This window comes from Gymnoscopelus braueri (genome assembly GCF_963280865.1).
Source record: "Gymnoscopelus braueri genome assembly, chromosome: 20".
NCBI lineage: Eukaryota > Metazoa > Chordata > Actinopteri > Myctophiformes > Myctophidae > Gymnoscopelus > Gymnoscopelus braueri.
Genome location: NC_137622.1, coordinates 7,270,400 through 7,292,053, shown reverse-complemented (window position 1 = coordinate 7,292,053; position 21,654 = coordinate 7,270,400). Strand labels below are relative to the sequence as shown.

General features: G+C 44.1%; 1 protein-coding gene across 1 annotated transcript; it reads left to right on the top strand.

The window, feature by feature from the left end:
* Positions 1-1,185: 1,185 nt before the first annotated feature.
* Positions 1,186-20,328, top strand: kctd16a (potassium channel tetramerization domain containing 16a; the record flags this gene model as incomplete). Its single annotated transcript, XM_080416244.1, has 2 exons — positions 1,186-2,044; positions 19,862-20,328. The coding sequence occupies exons 1-2, from the start codon at positions 1,189-1,191 to the stop codon at positions 20,326-20,328; spliced, it is 1,323 nt and encodes a 440-aa protein (XP_080272370.1). The 5' UTR covers positions 1,186-1,188.
* Between the last annotated feature and the right edge of the window lie 1,326 nt (positions 20,329-21,654).

Below are 21,654 nucleotides of genomic sequence, written 5' to 3'. Positions count from 1 at the left end.
CCGGGGACCACCAGTGGTCCTTGAGGGGGTTCCAGGTGGACCCTTATAGGTCTTTAACTCTTGAGAACATAAACTGAGAGCAAAATGGATCCGTAGGGATCCATTTGGTTTCATTTTGCTCTCAAAAGTTAAATTATTGTTAAACATCTACATTACTTAATTTACAAGAAGTTAACACAATTAGAGAACGCAGAAAAATTGTTATTTTGACAAAATCTTATCCAACGATAACAAAATATTCGAAGTCTTGGGTCTGAGAGGCTAAATCTCATCAAACGGTGGTCCGTGGCTCAAATGCCAAATAAATAATGGACCTTGATATGAAAAGGGTTGAAAACCACTGATCTCTACACAATTTCACACCAAAGGACTTTTTTCTACGTCGACCGTTCGGCAGCCTAGATGTCATTTGCCTTTAAGATGATGTAAGACATCACTTCGTGGGACTCTTGCCCAGCTTGGAGCAAACATCACATCATCTAGTGTGCTGTGTGAGCCGCGCTGTGCAGCTCCACCGTCCTGCACTTTGGAGAGATGGGTGGGTGCGCACAGGGGTCCCTATCCCACCGCCTTTCCCCAGTAACCTGACCTCGGAGTATCAATTTCAGCACCACATGTTGTGGAAAGCGACGCGTATAATGAGGAGGACACAGATTTCCAATTACCGTGGACCAATTAGATGAGGACCCAGACACATGAAGGTGAACCTTTTACTTAAAAAAAAAAAAAAAAAAGGCAAAAAACTGAGAGAATATATATATATATATTTTTTTTTTACTTTTCCTCATCGTGGAAAATATCTGTGTGAAGAGAGGATTACAGTTGTATGAAGTTACAGCCATGACTAGTGATAGCAGATGTGTGTTAGTGTAACATGATGCGTTCTGTAGTTGTAATAATCGATTCCGTGCAGAAGGGAGGCACCGCAGATCGGATAGGCACGTTTACGCATGGGGTTAAACAGATATGGGCAGATTGGGCACACCTTGAGGGTTGATTCTCCTGGACATTTGTGAGGCAGGATTTGCAGCTTGAGACCCGGTGCTGATGTATGGGTGTGATGTGAGGGCATCGACAGACAGGCAGACAGCATGCATCTGCATCCCATATGATATGCTGCTGAACTTCTGGAACATTTGCGCTCCGTGATTCAAGACTCCGGATCTCTCCGAGCAAGAAGAACTGAACATGGCATTGAGTGAAAACCCTGCAAAAACCCAGCCTGCCAAAGAGGAAGGGTCAGTTCAGAACCCACCACCATCAGATGTCATTGAACTAAATGTAGGGGGACAGGTTTACTACACCCGGCACACCACCTTGACGAGCGTCCCCAATTCTTTACTCGGAAAGCTGTTTTCTAATAAGAAGGGCTCTTCGAATGACTTGTCGCGGGACCTTAGAGGACGATACTTCGTGGACAGAGATGGTTTTCTGTTCAGGTACGTGTTGGATTACCTCAGAGACAAGCAGATCGTCCTGCCCGACCACTTCCCCGAGAAAGGCAGGTTGAAACGAGAGGCGGAATACTTCCAGCTGCCCGAATTAGCCAAACTTTTGTCCTCCTCCTCCTCCAACGACGACTCTAGACTAGTTCCAGATGACTGCTACTACAGTGACTTTGACGAGCCGTCGCAGGGCAGCGACCAGAGGTTCTATTCCTCCTACTCCCTGGACCGGAGGTACGGCTACATCACGGTCGGCTACAAGGGGACGTGCACCACGGGGGGCGGCAGGGAAGGTCACGTCGATGCCAATAAAGCACCCAAAAAAGTACCGAGGATTTTCATCAGCGGCAGAGTCGGTTTGGCCAAAGAGGTCTTCGGGGACACCTTGAACGAGACCCGCGAGTCGGACAGGGACAGACCACCGGACCGCTACGCGTCCAGGGTCCACCTCAGGTTCAGGACCCTGGAGAGAGCCTTCGACATGCTGTCCGAGAGCGGCTTTCACATCGTCGCCTGCAACTCGTCGCTGACCGCGTCCCCCATCGGTCATTACGCGGACGACAGAGTCTGGTCCAATTACACACAGTATGTCTTTTACCGTAAGTATCTATTTTTTTTGTTTGTTATATAATAAAGAATATGCATTGCTTTTGACTGGGAGGAATAGCCCGTTTGTTTGCACGATGGTCCAAATTAAAAAATGTGGTGTGAGCCTACTTTGGCTCACACCGCCAGGAGGCATGATTGGGTCGTTCTTACCCTTGACTCTCATTTTCACATCTTTTACAGAGGATGACTTTTAATCTGCCCGACATATAGAGGCAACCCCCTGACCTCTGCTTTCAGGGGATGTGAGTCACTGTACAGTAGGTCTGGAATCCCTGTGGCTCTGCATCATTCTGCACTTAAACATGGATGACTGCCTGGATGCAGGCAGCTTAAGGGGCATATGTTATGCATAATTTAATACCATTTGGCCTGCAAAAAATCCTAATTCAGTGCTGCTGCTGTGTGTTCACACCCAAAAAATTGGACAGACTATAAGTTTGGCAATAACTGCCATCATTACAGCCACTAATTTGACTCATTCCTTTCTTGAGGAGGGAGAAGTTGGAACATATGGCCAATTAAAAAGCACTTTGTTTATTATTCCAAACGGCTCCCTTTGGAAACCTGAAGCAAATCGAGTTGCTAGGTCAAGGTTGGTGGTGGGGGGTGGGTTGAGCAACATAAAGGCATATGGTTCGCTAATGAAGTGCCCATAGTCTTAATGTAACTGTAACACAGAGGCACTTTTTGACCTCACTATTATTCATATAGGATTTTATAACAAGCCACGTTTTGTCACTCCACAATTCAATTCAATTAACTTATATTCAATTCAAAGGGGCTTCATTGGCATGATAAATGTACGTTTACATTGCCAAAGCAAGTGTGAAATAAAACCATCAAAAACGAATGAAAACATTCCCTACCCAGACCCATCAACAGACACTGTCACTGTCATAAAACAGATTACCCACATGAACCCTATAGCATCCCTATTCTGGGCCGAAATAGTGTAGATCTACAAGCTCATAACGCGTCGCAAAGCAACACTTTGTGAGCTTGTAGATCTGATATTTTTTTAGAGGGAAAACAGGAGGGGCCCAAGTATAGATCCCTGGGGTACTCCCGGACAACTGAGTATAAAGGGTTAATTGGTTATGGGAAGAGGGCTTTTAGGCTATAGGAGGTGGAGAAAAGGTGCATGAAGGATTTAGAGAACAGAGCAAAGGGGAGAGAGGAACAGAGACATACTGTAAGGATAATGTATACTTAGTGCAGCACTAAGAAGGGAAGTCAACATGGAGAGGGACATAAAGTAAGGGAGAGCAGATGGACGGATGAGTGATTGAGTGGGAGTGAGAGAGTAAAAGTTGCATGAGACCTGACTAGAGAGAGAGAGAGAGAGAGAGAGAGAGAGAGAGAGAGAGAGAGAGAGAGAGAGAGAGAGAGTACTACTCAGGGTGAGAGATGGACAGAGAGGGAGGGAGGGAAAAAGAGAGAGAGCAAAAAGGAGAGAGCGAGAGGGAGAGGAGGGGGCAGAGAGCAAAAATAGAAAAAGTAAGTAAAGGAGAAGGTGAGTTTGGGAGAGAGAATAAGCTCAGTAAGACAGCAGAGAAATTGAAGGAGAGCAGACAAGGTGAGGCTGAGAGGAAGCAGATAGAGAGAGTTAAGAGACAGACGGGCTTATCCTCCTAATGATGGATTGGCTGCCAGGACAGTCCTCACTCCTCAGGACCAAACCTGGCCCATCTCCCCTGTTCATAGCAATACTGTAACCTGATTCGGAATGTGGGGCGCAGGCTGCAGACCTGGGTCAGGTAGACTTGAACCAAGAATGAATGGAGACAAGTGCGCCGCTGGGAGCACTCAAAACAGATGCGTTTTATTTTCAGCAGCATGTGCTGCCTGCCTGGTGCTGCTGCAAGCTCCCAGTTGGCCTGTACGGAGCGAAAAGCTGGGATTGTGGATTTCTGGGTTTGTAGGTTGTGAAAAGAGCAACGCAGTGCAGTGCGGTAAACAAATTGGGAGTTGTACCCTCCCAGACCGTTGGGTTCCTCACTGCCAGTCACACTGTCCTTCCTGTCAAATGCACCAGTTGTTTCCTGCAGGCTTCACTGACTCCTTTCAGCATCATGACACCAACAGGGCCCAAGCAGACATTCGCTGATTCACTGCTTGGCCTCGGGGACTGAGTGGCTGATAATGGCTCATCTGTTGCGACAGTGGGGTGGACTTTGTCCCTTTTGACGTAAAGGCATTGTACTGTCAATTATTATTTGCAGTCCTGCCAAGTAAGGAATACATGTTTGGTGTCTCCTTTCTGTCTCAGAGACAGAAACACTGATGCTTTCAATTAATCAACAAGGAGACGGCAATGTCAAAGCATGAAGCACTTAAGTCTGACGCCATCATCTGATGGAAATAGCCAATCTACAAGCTCACAATGCGTTACGATGCAATTCATTATGAACTTGTAGATCTGCTATTTTTGCTGCACCACACCGGCGTATGATGCAAAATAGGGACGCTAGGGATATTGAGGTTAAGTATATGGTTAGAGTTGGAAATGTACCTTTTGTATTGGATAGGAACGGAATGGAGCTGGGCTGTCACAATTGTTACATAATCGCCTGATCGCAATTATTTGAACTAATTGCAATTATTTTGCATAATCGCTGAATCATCGTTTCCATTCATCTGTATAAAAGCAGGCTAAGCAGCTGGATGAAATTAACAAAAATTTGATATTTCCATCATAATCATCATTATCCACAGTCTTTTATCCACTTTCAACCTGGCATCACTATTTGGGGCATTTAGTGGAATTAGTTTTTCAAAAATGTAAAAACGATGTCTATAGTCTGATCACTCTGATGCGTTGTGAGTGATATAGGAACGATTGGATAGGAACGATGCATGATTTGCATTTAAAGTGTTATTAGAGAAAGCGCATTTTCCATGTGTGTCAGAATGAACAGGATTTATAGTGGTGGCTCAAGTGATAGGAAGCTCTGGATTGGAATCAACTTGTCGTGATCATGGGTTCATTGCCTTTTGCTGGGAGAAGCTGACTGTCAAGCATACATTCTCAGGAGACAAGAGAAGGCGCTCACTGTGGCAGACATGAACCTCTTAGTTTATTTGTTGAGACGAAATGTAGGTCATTTATTATGATGAGGACGTTTAGGTTGTAGATTATTAGTGACAACATTATTGCCATGGTGATAAATGGCTCTAACCTCCTATTTGCATTGGGACCAGGCTCCATACTAATTATCTCTGGGGGATGGGAAGAATGTTGCCTAATTAAAAAGCAATCTGAGCTCTCAAAATATTACCTTGTCTCTACTAAACCACTGGAGAGTTACAACTTATTATCAAAGACAAGCAATGTCCCATTTTAAATTGCCTGAGAGATTTAGCCAAATTGAGAAGATGATTAAAAGCATTAGCCTTTAGTTTAATGTCTGTTTTAACGTACTGCTTGAAACAATATGGCAGATTTTCCATAGGGAGAAACTTTGTTTCTTTGTCGTTTATGCTCAGGGAAATTCATAAGCGAAGATTAAATGTTATTACTGTTGTGGAATAACATGGCCTCGGAACAGGCTTTGACAATATTGCTTCCACATCACTGTGTCAGAGAACATAATCATTGTACGGCAGTGCAGGTAATGTCAGACACAATTTCATTTTCCCTCTTCTGAAAGAGCCGTGGAATGGTGTCTGTCAAAACGAGAGGCACACATAGATGGAGAATGATTGCGCTCTCCAGGTGTGCTCAGTTAATATAAATGTTCAGTCTTCTTTTGGACTGTGAATGGGATGATTTGTGGCCATAATGGCCTCTGAACAATGGCCACAAGACGACAGCAAGAGACAGGGAGGTAATCAATTGCTTGGGTGTAATGGAGGCTGAGATTGGGCCGTCCCAGGCCTGCAGAGAGCCTGGTTGCAGCCTGGATGGATCGGCGGTGCTTACAAGAGATGAATGGAGCCCCTATGAATAAAGTCACATAAGTCTAAAGAGGTCTGAAGTGAGGTATGGAGTCTATGGACGCGAGCCTCTGCCATTCTTCTCACCAGAGCTTCTGAACCATGGCTGCTCCATCACTCCATGTAGACAAGCGTCCTCACCTCTGGAGTATTTTTTCAGCATATTGAAAATCTCCAGAAGGAGAGGGGCGAGTTTTTGTTTTGAAATGTAATCAATCGTCATTATGGATTGGCTTTGGTGTCCCTCTTAAAAAAACAACAACAAAAAATAGGAAATCAAATCATGAAACAAGCTTTATGATCCCAGAGACACAAGGACACTGTCATATCGGAGCTACCCACAATGGAGCTGGGCTGTCACAATTGTTACATAATCGCCTGATCGCAATTATTTGAACTAATTGCAATTATTTTGCATAACCGCTGAATCATCGTTTCCATTCATCTGTATAAAAGCAGGCTAAGCAGCTGGATGAAATTAACAAAAGTGTGATATTTCCATCATAATCATCATTATCCACAGTCTTTTATCCACTTTCAACCTGGCATCACTATTTTGGGCATTTAGTGGAATTCGTTTTTCAAAAATGTAAAAACGATGTCTATAGTCTGATCACTCTGATGCGTTGTGAGCTTGTGTTTCTTCTATTTTTGTTATTTGTAATTGATGGATATTTTCTTATCACCCAATAAAATACAAATAACTTTCAGATAGGCGATAAAGAAAACTCACAAAGTCAGCTTTGGAATATGGTTCATTAAGTTGTATTCTATTCAGAGAGAGAGAGATGAAAGAAGGTTACAGAATCACAAGTGGCTGGGCTAAGCGCCCAGCAGCGGGTTCCCTCTCTAACGAGAGACAGAATGGACTTGGGTTTTAACATGACCCGTATTAGTTTGATAACATAAACATATGACATAATGGATTTGAGAGTGGTGAGCTTCCGGACGGAGGTGGAATCCTTTCATTGGATGAGAGATATCACACGTCGTCGTCAGTGGCGGCCATCTTGGTTCGTTTCCGTAGCAACCAATTTCCTCCATGCTTAATCAACTCAAGTTCAGTTGTTGGCTTGACCTAAATGTTCTGAAAAGTTCTTAAAACAATCCAAGATTAACCTACTATTGTTATTGTTAACATACCAGGACGAGCCCATCAGACCAAAACAAAGTTAGTGGCAGAATGGAACTCCTGTAGAGAAAGTTTATCAACAGAATGGAGCAGCCAGTGGCACATAAGTAATCAGAGACTGCCTGACATTTTATATGACTATTGACATTAGGCCAGTTATGACACTAGACAAATGATTATTAAAACACATCTATCAGTAATGATTTTGTATCTAATTAGTATGGCCTGTTTTGGCCATAGTAAATTATATATTTTAATCATTATTGGCACCGGTCATTAGCAGTCATTTCATTTTGTGTATTTCAGTGATAGGCTTTATGTAAGCTATTTGTCATATCTACCCTAGGTGCATTTTTTTGTTTAAAAAGCTTGAAAGGCAAACAGAAATGTAATTTTTATTTATCAACTAAAATGCCATGATGGTGACAGTGTTATTCGGGATCCCTGGTGTTGGTATGCAGGGGGGATGCTGTGAGGACACATCCTCGATCCCTCCCTCGATATAAATGAAGTAAAGCACACAGCCAGCTAGCAACAATCCCATCGACCCTGAATCTCATCCACGCCAATTAGCAGCTGCGGTGGCCGCGTGGCATCTTTGGCTGCTGGTCGTTCTTTAACACTCGGTCTGACCTCAACCTCAGCCTTATCAGCTATATTTTATGAGACAGCGGTTATTTGCATCATTGATTGCGTCCAAGCCTCTGAATGATGTCTTTGTAAGGCAGTGATTGCATTGGCGTCTGTACACCTGCGGGTGCAAGGCGGCCAGTTTAGAGAACAAATGACTACACCGTTTAAGGTCCCAGCGAGGATTCCTCCTCGCGGTGGAACTGAAGCGGTCGAGGCCACTGCCACGGAAATGAATGGAAGAGCTGATGACGGAGGTTGGACTTTTACACCCACCGTGTCTTTGAATGTCGTATCCTCTGCATTGACAGGGAGAGAACTCCCCCCAACACACGCACGCACGCACGCACGCACGCACGCACGCACGCACGCACGCACGCACGCACGCACGCACGCACGCACGCACGCACGCACGCACGCACGCACGCACGCACGCACGCACACACACACACACACACACACACACACACACACACACACACACACACACACACACACACACACACACACACACACACACACACACACACACACACACACACACACCCACCCCACCTGCTGGGAAACATTTATGTGATGACAAGAGCTCTCCAATACTCTTCCATACACGCTCTCGCCCTCTTTCCTTCCCTCTCTCTCTCCCTCTTTCCCTTGCTCTCTCCCTCGCTCTTTCCCTCTCTCTCTCCCCCGCTTTCCCTTGCTCTCTCCCTCGCTCCCTCCCTCGCACTCTGTCTCTCTTGCTCTCTCCCATGCCTCATCTGACTCCATCAGCACTTGTTGATGGGAGGCTGTGGGTTGGGGTAGGGGTCAGACCTGTGGGGAGGGAAGACACAGAACATTCCAATCTGTGAGCCGGGGTTGTTCATTTCTCCGTCAGGGAGACACTCAGAGCCGGGGTTGTTCATTTCTCCGTCAGGGAGACACTCAGAGCCGGGGTTGTTCATTTCTCCGTCAGGGGAGACACTCAGCCAGTCACCCTTCTGACTCTGGGTGGGGACAACGCCCACTTGTCACCGTCAGGCAGACAGTGGAATAGTAACTTGGTTCAGGGACTGCAGACAGCAAGTATACCCGGGCAGCATGAGCATCAGTGTGCCCTTGGGTTGTCACCATGAATCCGTCTTCTTAGATGAACATCTTGCTGATGTCATTAGCTCTGTTTTCATTAACCCATTAAATCCGGAAACGCATCTACAAATGTCTTCTAAATCCTAACTGGTTTCTGAAAAACGTATGTTGCTATATCAGTGGTGCTCAAACATATTTAGTTCCAAGGACCCCCAGAAGCAAAGATTTGAGTTACAAATGTTTACTTAAAAAAAAACATTATTGAAAGATTTGCACAAATATTTTTCACCAAAAAAATGCACTCGGTGCCGCGCTGTGAGCTTGCATATCTGCTATTTTCGAATAGCCAAAGTATAAAATAGTGGTTATAGCTAAAATGTAAAATGACACAGATACGCTCCCGGATTGAATGGGTTAAGAATATGATTAAAGGTTGCTTCAGGAGCATGGTCTGGATGAGCGGAGGTAATTTGGACTCTGATATTCAAATGTATGCAAATATTATGGACATGCTGTATATTATTATGCCTAGCGAGGTGCTGACTGTGGCCACAGGTCTGTGGATTGAGACCTGCTGAAAGGTTGTCACTCATGGAGGTATAATAATGGGTTCCCAGCAAGGACTGGCATTGGTTTCATATAAGACAAGTATTTTTCCACTGCAAGGACACTCTGGCCTAATTTGCGAGTTAACAAGCACATAAACAATGTTCATCCTGAGGCAGTGGCAGGACAAAATCATTTGGGTAACTGGAGATGGGAAGCAGATAGAAAATAGAACTGTATCTACATTAGATCTCTGCTTGCTTACATGATGCAGTGGCAGGGCCGGCCCTAGGATTTTCGTGGCCCTAAGCAAGATTTTTTGGGGTGGCCCCCCCCAAACACCCCCCATTATAAAATCTTTATGTCATGTTTTATTGCATACTAAAATAATAACGCTAGTTGTTGCATAGGAGATACATGACATAATTACAATATGAAAGTAAACATTATTATTTTTTTGTGGCCCCCCTAGTGGTTGTGGCCCTAAGCGACAGCTTATATTGCTTATAGCAGCGGCCGGCCCTGTGCAGTGGTGGCTAAAGTATTCAAACCCAGTTCCTGAGTCAAAGTATGGGTACTCTTCGTCAAATATTGCTCAACTCCAAGTGAGAGTTGCTCAGTCGAATTTGTACTTGAGTTAAAGTACTGGAGTATTCGTATCAATGCATTGTTGTACTGAAATGTAGAAATTTCACATTTGGGTCTCGGGGGTCCATGCCTAGAAATGGACGTGAGTCTCTCAAACGTATAATATTTGTCTTTGAAATGTAGTCGAGTGAAAGTCATTAGCTAAAAAGAAAGAAGAAGAAAATAGTCATAGTATTTAAGTACAGATCCTCAAAAACTGTACTTAGACACAGTACTCAAGTAACTGTACTTAGTTACCGTGTCCACCAGGGTTTACATGATATGAGATTAACTCTGCCTGCCTGCATAAATATGACAAGGATTTGGGGTTTTACTAACAGGTTGGGTGCTTTGTGTATTTGTTTCTGTCTTCTGATTGTTTTGTAACAAAGGCTAGAATATACAATGGGCTTGGCCTAAATCCATGCATAATTATGTCATCACTCCAGTGTTTGAAAATTAAAGTGTCTTTACTGGATTATTCACACTGCTCAGCAATGCAGGCTTTTGTTGTGGGAAGACAGACAGCACACAAAAAAGTGATTTCAAGCAAGCAAGGAAGCGAGCAAATAAACAAACAAAACCTATATCTTCTGAAAAGTTCAGCAAGATTTTGGTCTGACTCAGGCAGCTTAGCTCTTGAAAGGTTGCTTTGTGCCCCAAACCTATTTTTATCTGTTTAGATTGGGGCCACAGAGCATGTTACCACTGAGATTGGATACTTCATATTTGAGAGGCTGTTGGGTTTGGGTTTCTGAAGCCACCGTATGCAATGAACTGCTTGGATTGCTGTTACAGCTCGCTGACGTTGCACAATGCCTTGAAGAAGAGTTGAACCCAGTGGGGTTTCCTCTGTCTGTCTGCCTTTGTTGTTGTCCCGAATGGACTTCTGACTCACATTTCTGTAGTGATGGATGAACGATATGATGGTGTCTATGAACCAAATGTTTTCCATTATGTTTATCTGTCTGTCCGTCTGTCCGTCCGTCTGTCCGTCTGTCTGTCTGTCCGTCTGTCCGTCTGTCCGTCCGTCTGTCCGTCCGTCCGTCCGTCCGTCCGTCCGTCCGTCCGTCCGTCCGTCCGTCTGTCCAGCCGTCCGGCTATCTATAAACTACAATACTTAATTAAAATCTATCAATCATGTCAGAGTTTTCGATATGTTGCCATGTATCTCACAGATTACATGATTACAAAAGCATGAGATGAATGGGTTGTTAAAAGAAACACATCCATCCACCCTCTCCTTCTTCACAAACACGGATGAGTCAATATAGACAACAGAGACAAAGCAAACAATATCATCCGTCAATAAATCCACTTTGCATGCAAGTGTTTGTGTCACAGAACGCTGCATTCAATCCCCAACTCCTACATCCACCTATTTACTGACGGAATTGCTTTTTTTGTGTTAAAATGAAAAAAGAAACATTCAGACATGTAAACATTGAATTTCCATAAAGTTGCAACCGCTTCCTTTCATGAGCAATGAGTTGCAAATTCACACTGTCAAGGGAGATGGAGAAGTTGAAAATATCCTTCTAACATGTCATTCTCTCTCTCTCTCTCTCTCTCTCTCTCTCTCTCTCTCTCTCTCACTCTCTCTGTCTTTCCCTCTCTCTTCCCTTGTCCATCTCTCTCTCTCTCCCTCTCTCTCTCTCTCTCTCTCTCTCTCTCTCTCTCTCTCTCTCTCTCTCCTGCCCCTCTTGTGCCACAAAAAATATAGTAATAGTAGGTGGCACTGCTGCTATTTAAGTGATTTTTACTTGGTCTACTCTATATTCGGTCACTGCGCTAGTAGTGACTTTTTCATGACTTCCTCCTCATTGGCTGTCCTTTAAGCCAATGTGCATCAGTTGGTTCAATAATGTAAAGATGTTTTATTTGTGTCTTACAAAATAACCTAGTTAAATAATTAGATCATTAGAAACTCCACAGCCGCAATGAGGCGCTCAGGTCAGGATTATATTACATAAATAGTAATAGATATATAGTAATATTAATAAGAATGAAATTCGCTATGTCTCTGAGTAGTTGTAAGTTATTTGAAAATTGCCGATCTACAAGCTCACAACATTTTGCATCGCGACACGTTTTGAGCTTGTAGATCGGCTATTTTCGCTATGTTAAATCCCGAGGAGACGTCAAATCTCTCTTTTGGGTCACAAGCTAAAAATCTGATCTAGAGTAGTGTTAGTGAAACAGGGGCTTGGTACATGACAGAAGGCAATTGTTTATTGCAAACATTTGTCATGATGACTTTTTGATGAATTTTTTACTCAAGTTTAAAATTATAAGCAAGCAACATGATACAGAGATACATTACAATATCCACAATCCCTCAGCTCTCTGTTCAGCTGTTTAGAATGCTCATTTGTTAATTGCTTTCTCTCAAGTTCAATCTATTCATCATCTATTCTGTTTCTATGGCTTATTGCGAATATTACATATTTCATTTTGCATATTGCATGATGCATATTGCATTTCTTGGCCCCTGTATTGCTGCTTGCAGCTATATATTTATTATTATTATAATTATTATTGTTATTATTATTATTATTATTAGGGCCCAAGCAGTGGACTAGTGCAAAGCCATATCGAAAGCCATTTAATGCTTTATTCAGATGGACAGTGAACAGAGAGACAAGAGAGAGGGGGGATGACATGCAGTAAATACCCTATACTACTAGGGTTGGTTTGAACCAGGGTCAGAAGGACTATAGTCTTTTTTATGTGGTATGCACTGTATACTCGCTAAGTCACTGGGGTGCCCCTCACTTGGCAAATGTTGTGTGACCAAATGATGCGCTAGTCTGCCACTAACTGGTGCCACAGCGCTGGCACCAATGTAAAACACGCTCTCCCTCCACAGTGCAGAGCAACTGGCCTCCATCTCTTTCTTATTCGTGACTCATGAGTTATGCACTCACACACAGCCACAGAAGTGAAGCCCCAGTATTTTAATGGGGCCTGGAATATGATCTGCTGTGCAGGCTCTATAGATCTGAGAAAAACACATTAGAATCAATGGCTTCCCTGAAAAGATACCATAGTCTATAATACACACCCACTTGTTTAAATACTGCCCGCCTGTGACTACGCTGTTTCCTGGCAAGGCTTATTACAGAGTCCTGTCTTAATGGCCATGTAAAGACGTCCACAGTGCTACACCAGACTGTGCACTTTAAAAGACACATTTTACACATGACACAGATCACCATCATTCTTTTTTGGGCGTGGTCAAGAGGCTGTACCAGACCTTCAGGGTTGGATTTGGGGGGGTTATTGATGGCTCTGCTTTTGAGGGTTGGGGGTTACAAATCAAACCGCACAGAGAGTCAAATAGTTGAGATGAACCAAAGTGTGAGAGCCGGCTCCTCCCTGCCTGTCAGTGGCTCCTCCCTGCCTGTCAGTGGCTCCTCCCTGCCTGTCAGTGGCTATATTACAATTCATTTCCCTGCATTGGCCTGAACATTTTATGATGCTATTATTGGTTGCTGGCCGGAATCCTAGACACACAGGCAGACCCTCTGGACTCGCATCCATCCATTTAGAAACAATCAGTGGTGGAAAGTAACTAAGTACATTTAGCCTACTCAAGTATTGCAAGTAGTACAATTTCGAGGTACAATTATTTTTCTTGAGTATTATTTGACAGCTTTAGTTACTAGTTACTTATATATATACTTACTTGCAGATTTAGACAATTAATATGCATTAACCACTTTTGCCTTATTATATACTTCAGCAATTTGAGAATAGCCGATCTACAAGCTCACAACGCGTGGCATCGCATTGCGTTATGAGCATGTAGATTGGCTATTATCTTCCAATTTTTAGTACTTTTTACTTTGGTACTGTAAGTACATTTTGATGCCAATACATTTGTGCATCATACTAAAGTAACATTTCAAATACAGGCATTTTACTTGGGTATTTTTTTAATTGTATCTGAGTATACTTCTTCCACCACTGGAAACAATATGCTTGCTCTGTCCTCTCTTCCGGTTCTTCCTCTGCTGAAACACCGGCCTCCATTTCATTGCTGTCAGGCAGAAACCTTGTATGTCCATATTTCATTTTCAAATTTTATCCCCGTAAATTAACGCCCTATCTCATCATACAAGATTATCACACGAAAGTACTGAAAATACCAGATCTATCGGCTATGTTCACAATTCTAATTATTCAAAAAAATATATATAATAATAAAAAGGAACGGTTCTGGACATGTGAGATTTTCACCCGACAGCGAAGTTTTGCATGGTGCCGGTGGGGGGGGGGTATATTCTGTGGGGGGAAATTGGTGTTATGATTGGTCTCTTTACTCATGGATTAGCCATTAAAAAGCTGTTAGGGTGTCTCCCACTATCAGCCCAACGCAATCATAGTGCTGGCGATAAGGTCATTATTACAGTGAACATAGAGGGGTTAAAATCCCTCTTGAACTCTGCTCGATATAAATTGGTATGCACTGGAAGGAGCTAATGGTTGAATTATTACTCCCACTGAGATATCATTGCTATTGAGTTTGCAGCATTACATCGGAAAAGCTATTAGGAGTGTTTCCCCCCCCCCAAGCCTATGCCAGAGTCCATGCCAGAGAAACATTGCTGTTTCATTGGGATCAAACCATATTTCTATGTGCACATTGTGTTGTGGTGTGTGTGTGTGTGTGTGTGTGTGTGTGTGTGTGTGTGTGTGTGTGTGTGTGTGTGTGTGTGTGTGTGTGTGTGTGTGAGTGCGTGCGTGTTTGTTTGTGTGTCAGTGCCTTTTTATACATTGAAATGAAATGTAGTTCTATGATTTGTCATATAGAATGAAAGCTAGCGATGCATTTTGTCAACTCACTGTACACAGAAATGAAACCCCCCCCCACACACACACACACACACGCACGCACGCACGCACGCACACACGCACACACGCACACGCGCACACGCGCACACACACACACACACACACCAAACCACAACAATGGCTATTGACAAACACTAGTACAGAAACCTGGTTCTTTCTATAAATACAGAAAACTAGACCAGACAGCCAACAGTAATGTGTTCTCATGTTTCTATAAAGTGCAGGAGGAAGTTAGGTGAGTAGGAGGAGAAGGTCTGTTATACTTGTTATTAGACATGATTTGGTCCGATACGGTGTGTCCTTTGGTATCTATCTATCTATCTATCTATCTATCTATCTATCTATCTATCTATCTATCTATCTATCTATCTATCTATCTGTCTGTCTGTCTGTCTGTCTGTCTGTCTGTCTGTCTGTCTGTCTGTCTGTCTGTCTGTCTGTCTGTCTGTCTGTCCATAGTCCATCCATCCATCCATCCATCCATCTTATTATCTATGTATACTTACTGTAGGTATAGAGATAACAGTGAAAGTCTGATCAAAATAGAAATGTTTGTACTTTTCTCTACGTGTAGCTGTATTTACTTTTGCACATAATGTGGTCTGGTGAAGATTAAAGCCCTTTGCAAACAGAGTTTTTATACATAATAAATGGACGATGAAGATTTCTGTCCAACGAGTGGCTGCAACGTTTGTTGTTGTTGTTATTGTCTCCGTCAAGCCGAAAGGCATGGCGAGAGAGTATGTTTTCGCCCCTGTCCGTCCGTCCGTCCGTGTGTCCGTCCGTCCGTCCGTCCGTGTGTCCTGTCTGTGTGTTAGCAGCTAATCTCTGGCACCGTTGGCCTGGTCGCTCCGAAACTGTGCACACACACTCCCTGGATGCCAATTCAGAACCTCTGCCCCAATTTTTTCACATGGGCCTGTTATAGCGCCACCAGGAGGCCGATTTGTGCAAAACCCTTTTTCTTTACATTACTCCTACAGATTTTATCCAAACGTCATGCAAATCGGTACACAGTATCTCTATAGTCATGTGATCAACACAAATCTGTCCGATTTCCCATATTCCATCCTCATTGCCTATGGTTGGCTTCCAAACTTTGCAGGATTGGTCCATTTTGAACTAAATGCCTCAAATCACAGCTTTCAGCTTGCGATTTCCCTGAAATTTCACACGCACATTCCCACTAGGCCGAGGAAGAAATGGCACTTGGAAATTTTCCAATCAGCCTCATGGTGGCGCTATAAAAGGCCAAATTGCACTTTTAACTGTAACTCAACCGATCTGCGTGAAACTTTGCACACATACTCCCTTGAGGCCAAGGAAAAACATCTGCCCTGCATTTTTCACATTAGCCTTTTATAGCGCCACCAGGAGGCCGACTTATGTAAAACACATATTTTGAGATTAAGCCTTCAGATTTTATCCAAATTTCACGCAAATCGGTACACATGATCTCTATAGTCATGTGATCAAGATGGATCTGTTTGATTTTTCATATTCCATCTTGATTGGCTAACATTGACATCTAAGGTTTGCAGGAGTGGCCCGTTTTGAACAAAATGCCGCAAATCGATTGCGGTGGAACTTTGCACGTACATTCGCACTACGTTGAAGAACAAACACCACCCTTTTAACATTGCCCTATTGTAGCGCCACCAGGAGGCCAATTTTTTTTTTATATTACAAATTTTGTCCAAACATCATGCAAATCAGTACACATTATCTCTATAGTCAAGTGATCATGATGATTCCGTCCGATTTTTCATATTCCATCCTGATGGCAAATTCTGAACATTGCTGGCCCACAATACCTGACCTGGCGGAGACCTGTGCTCCGAGGAGCACTTTTTCTAGTTTTATTTTTCAATCACTGTCAGGCAGAAATAAACACAGTTTGATTACTGCATGGGTTTCTTTCTCCACTATGCGTTAAAAACTCATTGTTCAACAATAATCACATTCAAACTCGGTGTGCAAGGTCCTTAAAGGACGACTTCACCCATTTTCAACCTATATTCATATAATTGGTCCTCAATAACACTCATTATAATATGGTACCATTTTGCTCTACTCAGACTGTGTCTCAGAGGAGGGCTGTGGAGGTGTGGACAGTTCAGAAACCCGCTTACCAGTGACATTCAAATGAAATGCTGACTATGAAATTCCCCATTGATGGGGAATCCAAGCTAATAGAAACTGCATGCTTTCTCTTCCTGGAAAAGTCAGCATGCTATAATGGAAGCCACTGTTCTCGTGTTAATAAAAATCCCAATAAAACATTTAAAATCTTGTTGAAAAAATGATGATGATGTCACTGTTAGGCGGGTTTCTGAAGTGTCCACAGCCGCCCTCTGAGACAGGGGACCAAGTAGAAAAAGAAATTGAACCATTTTATCATGAGCAGTAGTAGCTAGTGAGGGCCAATTATACGAAGATAGGTTGAAAATGGGTGAAGTCGTCCTCTAACTATCAGTCATTCACTTGGGGACCCCCTGGAACCCTCTCAAGGACCTCTGGGGGTCCCCGGACCCCACGTTGAGAATCACTGAGCTCCACCACTCATATCCATCCTGCGTGACAGAAGGTCATGACAGGGCACCAGCGTGGTCTCCTGGTACCGGCCCGCTGCTCACTGACCCCATTCTGTTGCCACCGCTCCGCAGTGCAGAGATGACTTATTACGATGCCTTCTTGGGTTTATTCTGCCGACGTCGCTGCAACCCCATGGATTCAAACTGAATGATCTGACCGTGAGCAAAGTGTCGGGCAGAAAACTTGTATGTTCAAAACGGTCTCTTAAAAATCACTTGAAAATAACCTGTGTTTATATGGATCCAATCTAGTTATTATTTAGTCACAAGCTCTTGCTTTTTTTTTAAAGATGTTTTTTTGGGCTTTATTTGGTATACAGTAGTAGACTGACAGGAAATGGGGAGAGAGAGATGGGGAGTGACGTCTATGGGATTGACACGCAGCAAAGGTCGTCGGGATCGGGATTCGAACCCGCGACAGCTGCATTAGCAGCCTAGGTGCCCGGACCGCTATACCGCACATTCAAAATTAATCAACATTTTTGAAAATAGCAGATCTATACAAGCTCAAAATGCGTCCTGATGCCAACACATTACGAATATTTTCGCTACTTTTGCACAACACAAGGGCATTCATTTATTTAAAAAAAATATGGACAAGGTTTCTGCGCCGAAACAATACACTGGCTTCTTTATTAACGGGGTGGCCAGGTTATGGTTAATGAGACGTTGCGAGAATGAGGCGATTGCTTTGGCTACGAGACAAGCGCTGCCATGGGACGCAGGGTGGGGGGGGGGGGGGTCTTAGCGAACTGCTCGGAGCTCTACCGAGCTCTGGGGGTCTTTCTTATCTGACAGAGCAATATGCATAGACCACCGCTACCCCTCAGTAATTAAAGGTCAAAGGCAAGAACCTACACCTTCTTATATATCATCATCATATCGTTGCTGTCGAGCAGAAACGTTGTATATCTCCATATTTCAATGTATTTTTTTCCCTCGTAAATGAATGCCTTATTACTTCTTCTTACAAGAGTGTCGCACAAAAGTATTGAACATATCAGAATCAGTTTTATTGTCACTTCCACAATGCACATGCATGATATTTTGCTCCATACAGGGGAGCAAAATACCATTCTCTGCAACTCATGGTGCTTGTCACATTTAAAAACAATAAAAACATAAAAAAGTAGTGAGAGAGAGCAGACAACATTGGTAAAAAAAATTAATTAAAAAAAGTGCTGATGCATTCAAAGTGCAATATAGATACAGTACTATTCAAAAGTGCTATAATTCATCTCTCAAGATGTTGGTTTTGGGGGCAGTAGCCTATATGTGGCGACAGTGGCGAGCATTAAGGGTTCTGATGGTTTGGGGGAAGAAACTGTTGGACGTCCTGCTGGTGCTTCCCCCTAAGCTCTTGAACCTCCTACCAGATACCAGATGGCAGGAGTTTAAAGATCTACAAGCTCACAACGCCTCGCGATGCGATCACATAGAATGCAGAGAGACCGTGTAGTTCCTTAAGAAACTATAGGTTCAGTGTGTGTGTGTGTGTGTGTGTGTGTGTGTGTGTGTGTGTGTGTGTGTGTGTGTGTGTGTGTGTGTGTGTGTGTGTGTGTGTGTGTGTGTGTGTGTGTGTGTGGGTGTGTGGGTGAGTGTGTTTTTTGCTTCATCTCTTGCTGTTCCCAGGTAAACCAAGAACCTACAGTAGCATCAGTCTAAATGCTGAAATAACATTCTGTAAACTGTTGAAACCATAGGATAGTTGGTAAACAATGAACGTAGCATCTGTTTAAATAACATGCTTCGTCTAAATTGTTTTTGGAAGACATTAGAATGGCCGTGGACATTTTGTCCATTGACATTTTGTCAGGGTGTGTTTGATCGCTACATAATCTGTTCCCTTTAATTACTGCTGGACACAGTGCTGCTGCTGCTGCAGCATATTTACTGTACATCTGCTGTAATGTATGCTTATGACAACTGACGTGTGTGTGTGTGTGTGTGCGTGTGTGTGTGTGTGTGTGTGTGTGTGTGTGTGTGTGTGTGTGTGTGTGTGTGTGTGTGTGTGTGTGTGTGTGTGTGTGTGTGCGTGCGTGCGTGCGTGCGTGCGTGCGTGCGTGCGTGCGTGCGTGCGTGCGTGCGTGCGTGCGTGCGTGCGTGTGTGTGTTTGTACTTGTATTTACTATCCTTGTGAGGGCTTTCAATTAGAAAAGATTCAGGTTGGAGTTATGGGGTTAGGATTAGAGGTTAGATTTCTGGGTTGGAGTTGGAGCTATGCCCTTACACTTAGTTGCGCGCCGGTGTCATGCACTGAAAAATTACAGATCTACAAGGTCACAGGTGAACTTCTGTTAAAAATGGCCCAAAAAAGGGGGGGGAAATAGAATTTTTTAAATCACTGTCCTAAAATGTTGACGTCCTCACAAGTCTAGTAATTGAAACGTGTGTGTGTGTGTGTGTGTGTGTTGTAGGCGGGCCCTCCAGGTGGTCCTCGTCCCACTGTGACTGCTGCTGCAAGAGCCACAAGAGCGAGCGGGAGGGCGAGAGCGGCACGTCCCTCAACGAGCTGTCCACGTCCTGCTCCGAGACGCAGTCGGAGGCCAGCTCCCCGCAGGGCACCGTCATCTGCGGGCCGGTGACGCGCCAGCAGCCGCCCAACATGCACAACATCCAGACCCTGGACCGGGCCATGAAGAAGGGACCCGCGCACATGCTGCAGCAGGCCGAGATGCGGCGGAAGACGGACGTGCTGCGCGTGCGGACCTTCGGCGTGCGGGACCGCGAGGCGGCGAAGCGGAAGGCCAACAAGGAGAAGATGACGCCGGAGCAGGAGCTGGATAAATGCATCCAGGACTTCCGTCGCATTAGGATCCCGGAGCACTTTCCGGAGAGGAAGTACATGTGGCAATCAGAGCTCCTGAGAAAGTACCGTCTCTAAGTGTGCGTGGTGTGCGTGTGCGTGTGTGTTGTGAGTGTGTTGTGAGTGTGAGCGAGAGAGAGAGAGAGAGAGAGAGGAGGCGAGGATACACAGAGAGAGAGAGAGAGAGAGAGAGAGAGAGAGAGAGAGAGAGAGAGAGAGAGAGAGAGAGAGAGAGAGAGAGAGAGAGAGAGAGAGAGAGAGAGAGAGAGAGAGAGAGAGAGAGAGAGAGAGAGAGAGAGAGAGAGAGAGAGAGAGAGAGAGAGAGAGAGAGAGGGAGAGAGAGAGAGAGGGTGAGATGAGGCACCTGATGTGATGACATCACTTCCCATGCAGGGTAACAGAGGAGAGGTTTCACTCTGAAAAAATAAAAAAAATAAAGAAAAAAGACACTGTAACTGAAGACAACGATGGACACTTTACCGCCAGCATGACAGCAGAGCACACACACACACACACACACGGATGCACACACACACACGGACGCACACACGGACGCACAGTCACACACACAATACATCCAGGGCCACGTGAGTCACATTTTTGGTAAAAATGTATGCACAAGTGTTGTTTGTCAATATGCACCAGATGTGTAGATCAGGTTACTCCTGCAGGGGCTTGAATTACTGCAACCCCCCCTCCGGATGCCCCCCCCCCCCCTCACTGACCCAGCTCTCTCCCCAGCAGGGGCGTGGCTGTCAGCCAGGCATGGTAAAAGTTCAAGCAACAAAAGCAACCTCAGGGGCGACACATTAGCCACGATTAGCTCATCAACCTTTAACACACACACACACACACACACACACACACACACACACACACACACACACACACACACACACACACACACACACACACACACACACACACACACACACACACACACACACACTCACACACACACTGTATGTGCAGAGTTACCACGGTTTGTTTTTTTCTATGGATGTAGCCAGATGATGCTGTGCTTTACTTACAAGATATCAAAACTCCCACAGATGATAGTAGACTATATGATAACGGCACTGCATGTCATTTCACCCTCTAGCATATGAAACATCGAAAAACCGTTGATTTCGTCGCCGTCAGGCAGAAACCTTGTATGTCCAAAACCGTTACTTTTCAGGAAATGGAAAAAAGAACCTGTGTTCCAATTAATCAAATGTAGTTATGATTTAATCACAAGGTCTTGTTTATACTTTTCATTGCTTCAATATTTATAAAATCCATAGACATACTTTCGCTTTCAAAACTGTTTTGAAATAGCTAAAAATAACAGATCTACAAGCTCACAACGCTTTGCGATGCGATGGGTCGTGAGCTTGTAGATCGGCTATTTTCACTACTTTT